The sequence below is a fragment of the Pteropus alecto genome, unplaced genomic scaffold (genome assembly GCF_000325575.1).
Source record: "Pteropus alecto unplaced genomic scaffold, ASM32557v1 scaffold121, whole genome shotgun sequence".
Classification (NCBI taxonomy): domain Eukaryota; kingdom Metazoa; phylum Chordata; class Mammalia; order Chiroptera; family Pteropodidae; genus Pteropus; species Pteropus alecto.
In genome coordinates, this window is record NW_006434369.1 from 9,160,220 (window position 1) to 9,169,305 (window position 9,086).

Sequence of the window (9,086 nt, forward strand, 5' to 3'; positions counted from 1 at the left end):
CCCCTTGAGAGCTGCACACTGAGAAACAGTTTGCTAGATAAAGTGAGCTTTATAAGTAATTACCCAAAGATGCTGGACTGTCCTTTAAAAGAAAAAAAAAAGTGAAAGATGAAAAACAATGCCAGTAAAGATAGAAACTCTGCCCAGGACACTGACGAAGCACACCTGAAGGCTGTTATTTAACATCTTTCAGACGTGTCACTGTTTGGACAGCAGTGATCACTGTGAGCTAATATTTGTTGAATGCCAGACATTCTTTCAAACACCATTAAAGAAGAGTGGTGAAGATTCTCAGAAGCTGATCAAGCTCTTATGGGCTTCTGTTGGTAACAACCATTTATAATTCTGCTCTCCCCAATGATTCAGCAAGGCCAGCAAAGCAAAGCAGAGAGGAGGGCAGTGCTGTGACGCAGGACACTCAGAATCAGCATTTAGTACCTCTACCTCCACGGGCATGTGTCCAGTCCTGGGCTACCATGAAGGACTGAAGGTATTCAGTGCCCCTGAATAAACAAAATTCTTAATCAGAGCAAATGAAAAGCCATTAGAGGCCTTTAACTTGCTCTGAGCAGGGTGTTTTCTCAAAGCTACTCTGGTATGGAACTGTGTACAATTGGGCATATTTTGGAAGGTTGCTTTGCCATTGCTTCCTTCAGTCAATTAATATGGAGAAAGCACCTCTCACCACACCATCCACTTAAACTGTTGGAGACTGTATAATAGCCTAAGCAAAGCTAATGGATGAAGTCCCTGGAGAGTTTTTAGGTGAAGAGGAAACAGAAGGCTGCTATGCAAGGAAAGAAAGAGGGGTTAAAGCTGGTTTTGATTTTGTTTTTACCTTAATGAAATCTAAAGGCAAATTTTAAGGTATAGATCAAAGTCTATTTCTAATTAGCAAAAACTAGTCTCCTTCTGATTGTCACCTTTCTAAGAAACCATCTTTAATCATCTTTCCCCTTCATAATTCTTACCATTGGCCCACTTCTTAAGAATTTCAGAAATGATTCAAAATCAGTATAGTAGGGAAAAAAATATTTATTTTCTAAAGTTATTACCTTGACAGGCAAAACAAAGCATTTTCTCAATTTCATTCAGAAATACATTTTAAAAAATACATAGACCAATATGGCCTGCCCAGACATATATTCAACATGGTAAATATAAGGAATAAATTGAATATAAATATCTATAAAAAAATAAGTACATCAAAATTTAATCCAACCTCTTCCATTCGCCAGTTATATAAAGAACAGTAATTTTACTGCTTTAAAGCATAACCAACATTTACTCTTCAATGTCTTTCATAAACAACCCCATACCATTGTGTTTCCAAAAAATCAAGGTAAGGGAATCTCTTGATTCAATTATCTTCTTTTCTTATGGATCAGAGCTAGTAGATTACCATGAAAATGTTATATCTACTACTGACATTTTAGACCAGATTTCAATGAGGCTAGGATTTAGTATGGAGGTTTCAGGGGAGGGGATAATAGGAAAGAGAAGAATTTGGGAGGCAAATAATTAAAGGTGGGGAAATACTTCTGTCAGAGTGCAATACAGGTGAGGTAGACTCATATTTATGAAACATATCCCGATTTACAGTAGTAACAGTTTCAGTTTTGCATTTATGAATTTTTTTTAAAAAGTCTTTTTTTCTTTTACTAGAGTATGTTTTCAATTTGTGCATTCCTTAGCAAACCTTAGCATGGACTTTACAATTTCTCCCTGAAATGTGCCAGGCGCCTGAGTGAGACACAAAGACTCCCTTCATACCCTCTTCAGGAACCCCACCTGCAGCACGTGGAGTCTCCTCTCCTCCCTGTGAAGGATGCCACCATAATTTGCAAGTCATTGTGTCTCTCTGCTTTCTCTGAGTGGTCCATTGTCACCCCAAAGGAGGAGAGAGGAAAGCAGTTACCACTGATGAAAGCAAATGAAAAAGGGTTGGGGGACTCCTTAATCGTTCTTGGAATGTTTAGGAGGAGGATGCTGGTCCTTTGCCAGTCTGGAACAAGAAATAGTCTAAGCAAGAAGGATGCTTTTGCTCTGATCCCAGCCAGTGTGGAGAGAGTGCAGTCAGCCGCACAGCACAGCTCTCTCTGCGGAGGAGATGGCTTCAGACCGGACGGTCTGTAATCAGTGTGTTCGGTTGTGGTTCACTTTCTTCTCTCTGTAGAGTTCAGTTTTCGGCTTTGCAATACGAAAAGATGTTTTGATGCTGTTGCTGATGGCCTCCAACCTATTAAAACGAGACAAGAGAAAACAAATGTTATTTTTTTAAAATATCACTCCTGGGCAAAAGAAACATCTAAAATTAGAGTCTGGCACAAACAAATCTAAGTCTGGTTCCTAAACTTTCACCGCCAACAGCAATAGTGTGCTACCCTTTGCTAACCTCAAGTGAAAATGAAGCCTGTTTTTTATACCTAGAATGGGGAGGGCTGAGAAGAAGGGTGATATGGTAATATTTAAAGGGAATTGGTCATTAAATACAATTTTAAAGTACAATTTTAATGCAAACTAGATATATTTTCTTTTCTTCTGTAGCCCCATCCCACCCCCACCACCTTACTAGGAAAGAAATAAAAGAGAGGAGGTGTATGCATTGGCCCAAAGCAAATGTTGTATGGCAATTGAAAAAAAAAAAAAAAAAACTTTTTTTTTTTTTTTGCAGGTTTAATGTTTTCTTTTTGCAGGAGAAAGAGGGAAGAACTGTAACTGATTTAATAGTTGCTATAACAGAAACTAGTAGGGAAAAAATATTCCAAGTCAGTTCAAAACTTGTGATTTATGTAATCTTGAAATCTGGGGGAGCATCAGTGGCCTGAGATCATAAATATGGAAATTGCAATGGCAGGTATGATGCCACAGCCAGCTGAGGATGTCCCACACTTTAGTGGTAAACAACTCAGAAGTTGTTCGTGAAGGCCAGGCCTGTACACAGAATATTTAGATTATAAAACTTCTTGCCACTGAATTTCTAGGAAAAGTTTCCACAGACCAAGATAGGGAAAAGTAGAACATATAACAAAGCTGACAGCAGGCTTCCTCCCTCTAGGTCGTGAATTCCAAAATGCTTAGGACTGGGAAGGGTCATCACTGTGGAGCTGCTCAAAGCAACCCTATGGTATTGCCTAATCCAGACCCCTTCTCTGCCCCAGCTCATGACTAACTAGATAACAATAGAGCTTTTGGGAATGGCATTGGCTCTCCACCAAATGCACTTCTCTATTTGAAATAAATAAATAAACCCAAAAAACAGCATGTTCTAACTCTCACCAACCCTACCTAATGACTTTATTTTCCCTTTGGCCATTTGAATAACTACTACATTTTGAAGAACTTGATCAAACATGACACTTTGATTCAAAAAAAAAAAAAAAAAAAAAAAAAGACTTCTCCCTGAAATGATTTTTAATTTCTCAGGGAAAGTGGTAAATATGTTAACTCAGAGGGGCAAAGACTGGATATGAGCAAATGACAACGGTGTCTCTAAATATATATTGTTTGTGAAAAATCTCCCTTCGTACTGAGAATATGTGCTAAAGATCACCAAAGTGGGCAGCACTCTGCATTTAAGGTCTTCAAAAAAGTATTTGGCAGGGATTCCTTTGCTCTTTTTAATCTATAGAATATGAAGATCTCGAGAATGACTGGGGAGAGCAAACTATTAGCGTCGGTGATGGGGGCTCGACGTTCTTGTGGGCCTCTTACCTTCTTATTTTTCTTCCTTCTACCAGCTGCTGATGAATACACTTCCTTCCAAACTTAGAACAGTCTTTTCCTTTCTTATGGTCATTCCAGCCTTTCTCCACAGTGTCTTGGTCCCTGTTAAAATATGCATGGGAAAAAACATTTCAGAAATGGTATCTTCAGTTGCTCTCAATATCTCTGTTAATCTCTTTTAAAAAATATTAAAGTGTAGTTGGCATACAATATTATATTAGTTTCGGATGTACGACATAGTAAGTCAATATTTATATATCTTATGATGTAATCACCACGATAAGTCTGGTATTCGTCTGTCAATATGCAGAGTTATTATGACATTATTGATATATTCCCTGTGCTATACAATACATCCCTATGGCTTATTTATCTTATAAGTGGAAGTTTGTGCCTCTTATTAGCAGCATTATAATAGGAAGAAGATCAGGAGGCCACAAAACTTTTCGAAAGCAATGGTGTTTCTACTCACCTGAGTTCTTTTCCTGCTTGGCAAAACTTCCAGCACTTCTTGTCTTTTTGGCTAGCACATTGGCATCTATTCCTGTGGTCTGTTGTTTTTGTAGGAAATAAATCCTTTAAGGATCGCTTGGACCTAGAAGGGCTTCCAAGTCCATATGGAACAATGTGCCTATTATCAAAAGAAAGGAATAAAATATATTAGCATAATCAACAGTCATCAAAATGATACATTCTATGGGGCACACTTATTCCATTTGGACTCCAGGAGCTCACCACAGGGTGTCTGGTAGAGAAACTTAGGAGAGTAGAGTCAGGATCACATGCCTGTCAATGGCCCTGAGTACCCGACCAGGAGAAACCAGTTTCTCCAATTCAATGAAATTCCATTTCCACTCTTAACTAAGTTCAATTTCTTCTCTTGACACTAGCAGCATTGTTTTTTATACCAAATCATGACATCTCTGTTTTGGTGACTGTTTCATATTTTTTCCTTTTCTAACATTCTATTTAGTTAACAGCTATGGGGAAAGGGAAAAGAGGGACTTCAAAACCATGCAAAATCATAACCTACAAGATTTGGAACACCTATTCTCAATTCGAGTCATACGATAATACTAGAAGTGCCCTCTGAGGGGGCGGAAGAAGACCTACTATGCCCATGTTTGCGTGTCTCCTGCAGTTTGGTAATATGACTACAGAAGGACTTGTTGCCAGAATGCTCTCCAGGAACTTCCAATGTGTCTGTTTTGATTCCCACCTAAGAAACAAAGTTCTCCCCTTGGAAGAGTCACCTTACTAAGTATTAGGCTCGTGGTGGCTTTTGTTTGATTTGATTTTATTTTGTTTGGATTTTGGTCATCCCTCGCCATACTGGGAAACTGCAGGCACAATAAACAAGTTTTTGTTTATGACTGCTGATGGGTGAACTAGTTTTCAGGGCAGAGAGGGAGAAAGTGCTTTCTTCACTTTGGAGGCAGAAAGGAAGTCTACGGACTGTGTTTCTATTGCTGTCCTGAGATGGGCTTTTCTAAAGGAAAAGTACAGAAGACTCAGCACATCCAGGTTCGAGGTTTAGCATTGCCACAGCCCATACCCACACAAGTGACTTCAACCTTTTGGGTCTTAGTTTTTCTATAAGTAAAATGAAGGGATTGGATTATAAATTTATAATCCCTTCTGCCTCTTAAGTCTCTACCCTCCCATCAGAAGCCAAATGATCTCGGCAACTTATTCCCTAAACGGGGACAGATCCCACTGAGAAAACATTCCCCCAAGGCCTCACACTTAAATTTTATCCTCAAAATGTGTGGCAGCCACTTGCCATCAGCTCTTTCCATCTACCTTGGCATGAATAGTCTGACCCACAGTGTCTCAGAAGACCCTTTCTTCTGTTGCTAAGAACCAAGCTGTCTTGTTCTTTTCAGGAATGGAAGGACACTGTCCCCACCCAATGAGGCACTACCCTGTTGGCAGAAATGCTACTTCCAGAATCCAAATGAGGGGCTTCCCTGAAAAGTAACCAGAGTTACTGGGGTCCGGTCTCTGGTGAAGCCAGAGCTAAGGAATGACTAGAGTTACAATGCCCTCTAGAGACTCACTCGGGAGTGTTGACCCAGATGATGTCCAGGTGGCAAAAGTAGACACACTCTTTATCCATCAAGGAAGAGCAAGAGCAGCGCTTGGAGCAGCGGCGGGGCCGCCAGGGGGCACTGGGGAAGGGCTTCTCTCCTCCATCATTGGCCCCGGTGCTGAGCTCGGCACCCAAAACAGCTGGGGAGAGAAAGAGCAGGTCAGTGGGGATGTCTCCTCAGAAGCCAGAGGTACATTGGATCACAGGATTGACATTGGATGTAGCAGACCAAATAAAAGCAGAGGAAGCATACAGCCTGCCTTCAGCAAGAAACACGGAGGAAAAGGGCTCTTTACTTTGTTTCTCCTTAACATGACTTCACCTTTACCCCCACTGCCTTATCAGCTTCAGAGAGATTACACAAGAGCAGAGGAAACAACCACCTGGAGAGGGACTTACCAGCCCCCTTGAGGCAGCCCTCAAGAAAATGCTTGGAAGTGTTGCCTATTAGAATCTAGGTCACCTTCTGCATGGAACTCAGTAGGGCAGCACAACTTTTAGTGGCTAAAAATTGGCTGAGGACCAAAAAAATCTAAAATTAAGTTAATCACATCGCCTCTTCCTAGGTTCAGAGCCACTTCCCCACGTAAGATGTCTTTCCATTTAGGAGAGTACCCACCACTTCACACTTTGTGTAGGGCAGGGAGTAGCCCAGATGATATATACCCCCTTGGAATTAGGTAGAGGTCAAGAGCTTTGGGGAGATGACTGGAAGGAAAGAAGAGAAATCAGCTTTCCAATATTCATTCCAGGCCATCAGCTCCACAGAAACCACTGACCTAAGGTGAAGCTGAGCAGAAGCTCAGGGGACCTAGTCAACATTCTGTGGATGTTGAATTCAGAATCGCCCGCACAGCCTGGCACGTGTGGGGTCGCCTCCTCCCCCCTCCGTGCTGCTGCACCGGCTCTTCTTCCTGACAAGTTAGCCATGCAGCTCATCTGCCCAATTTTGTACATTTCAAATGATCAGACACATTCCAGGATTTTCATTCCCTTGACATCCTTTCTCTTTAGTCAGGGTCATGAAAAGACAAAAAAAGTGCGTTGACCCTAGAAGGGAGAACCAGGCAGATGCACATGTCCTATCTAAATCCTTAAGCAGCCAAGATTTATCCCAGCTCCCCTCCCAAGACAGGTGAATAAAACTGAAAATAGAGCTCATATTGTTTTGGATGCCAAAAATCTGCCAAAAGAAACCTAAAGTCAATAATGACAAATTTTAAAGAAAACATCTGCTTCACCCTGAAACCGCCTGCGGGGGTTATTCAACAGACTGTTCTGCAGGTGATTTTACTGCTTGAATATTGCTTGAATGACTTGAATAAAATTCCTTGTCTTCAAGCTGAAATGTTTAAATATTTTACATATTAACGCACTATTAAAATAGTATTTGAATAAGATATACGTTCCTATACATCCTATTACCTGTATGAAAACTTACATTGCAGATATACATTTGGCTAAATTCATTTTGGCTTTATGTTTCTTAAGTTATATTGTTAAAAGCCAAGGAAATACACTATACAATAACAATAGTGTTATTTTAATGCTATAGGAGTAATTGTTTTCCATAGAGGAATTTTTTTTTCCCCGCTATAAAACTTAAGTAGCTTTGAGCAATAATTCGCAGACACTAGATATCTGAGCTGCAGCAGTAAAAAGCAGGAGAAAAACAGAAGCAAGAAAAGCATTAAGGTGGCTAAGAAGACATTAACATTCATATATTTATAAATCAACGTGCCTACCTGTTTCTGGAGCTCCTTGGAAAGCCACAAACAGCAGAGAGAAAATCATGGGGAAATAATCCATTCTGAAAAAGGGATCAAAATTCCTCCCCTGCAAACTAAACCCGAAGGAAGAAGAAGAAAGGCAGCTTCAGTTCCCTCAAAGCGCTTCTGGTTATGCTGATCTCAAAGTGATCTTTCAGTCTAAATGTTCTTTAATGGGGAGAAAAAGAAGTTTCTGCCAGGAGAGATAGCGGTGGGAGCGGTCTGAAGACGCACGAGGCGGTGGCGTGCGGGGACAGCAGCAGAGACCCGGAGGACCCTCGCGGCAGTCGCCCCAGCGCAGATGCAGAAGTGCGTCTGACTTGGACAGCTCTCCGCCTGCTTTTTATATTGAACCCCTATAGAGTGGGGGTAAACAGCTCCGACTTTATTCCAGCTCCAGACAATGTTATTGTGTTATTAGTCACCAACAGGCAACGTGCAGCCGGAGATAAGGCCAGGCTCTAAAGGAAATCACTGCTAACTTCAGAGGCAGACGCCCGCCGTCTGACAATTCAGGGGCAGGGCTAAGAAAAAGAAAATACCCATTGGAGACCTTTGGTAAACCTGCCCGTGCAGCGCTGGAGTCTGCTTCCCCTTTGCAAGCTGCCAGCCCCAGAGTTCAAGAATCAGAAGGACTCCAGAAAAGTCATACCATTGGTATGAAAAGTATGAGCTACAGTTTAAATAGATTGTATTGTTGTGTGCGGGGAATTTTTTTTAAATTGTTGTTCACTTCATTTTCCTTTTATGTCTCTCTGATTCCTTAGTGTCGATCAAACAAGGGAACGCTCTCCCTCCATTTCCCCCTTAGTCGGAATCAAGTTATTTTGGCAGATTAATGTACTTTTCTCTTACTTCAAGCCCCCTTCCCTAAGTCTTTTTTGCTGAAGTTCTTTGCTTCCACGGTAAAAAAAAAAAAAAAAAAAAAAACGGTGAGGGAGAGTATTTAAAAAAAAAAAAAAAAAAAAAAAAAAAGGACCCTTTCAGGCACATGCTTAATACTGATTAGAAGCCGTCCCCTCCCCGCTCCCGGGCGTGGGGGGTGTTGTACCACCCTTCTTCCCTTGCCGAGAACGCCCCAAGCTCAATAGCACCAATCTCAAGAAATAGCGGGAGAGGAACGCCAGGAGGAGACAAAGAGCTACAGGGGCTGATGTTTTCTGAGGACAAAAACTAAAAGTCTTGGCTTCTGAATAACAGAAGGAAAGGCAATCTGAGGTGGAAGCTAAGAAAGGGCAAGCAAAAGCGCTTAACGTAAGAAAGGGGGGATGTCCTCTACGCAGGGACATCCTTACTGGGGTTTTTCGTTTGCTTTCTTCATTTAGGGTAAAAGGGTGTTCTTGTACAGGATTAGGTGAATATCCAATGAGGGTGGTGTTGGGAAGGAGGAAATGGCTATGCTGAATAAGAGATCAGATAATACCTCATATTTAATAATATGTTTACATTTTCAAAGCCATTTCCTGTCTATTTAACCTTGAAGTACCCTCTGAGATACC

General features: G+C 41.2%; 1 protein-coding gene across 1 annotated transcript; it reads right to left on the bottom strand.

Moving 5' to 3' along the window:
- Positions 1-1,015: 1,015 nt before the first annotated feature.
- Positions 1,016-8,124, bottom strand: EDN1 (endothelin 1). Its single transcript, XM_006909261.3, has 5 exons — positions 7,564-8,124; positions 5,787-5,958; positions 4,199-4,357; positions 3,715-3,828; positions 1,016-2,239 (listed from the first exon to the last, which is right to left on the bottom strand). Exons 1-5 carry the CDS (start codon positions 7,625-7,627, stop codon positions 2,137-2,139), a joined length of 612 nt encoding a protein of 203 aa, XP_006909323.1. The 5' UTR covers positions 7,628-8,124; the 3' UTR covers positions 1,016-2,136.
- Between the last annotated feature and the right edge of the window lie 962 nt (positions 8,125-9,086).

Coding starts and splice junctions, on each gene's coding strand:
- EDN1 (XM_006909261.3), bottom strand. CDS start 7,627: ATGGATTATTTCCCCATGATTTTCTCTCTGCTGTTTGTGGCTTTCCAA. Junction 4,358..5,786: donor ATCTGGGTCAACACTCCCGA/GTGAGTCTCTAG, acceptor TTTTGATAATAG/GCACATTGTTCCATATGGAC. Junction 3,829..4,198: donor CAAGCAGGAAAAGAACTCAG/GTGAGTAGAAAC, acceptor ATATTTTAACAG/GGACCAAGACACTGTGGAGA.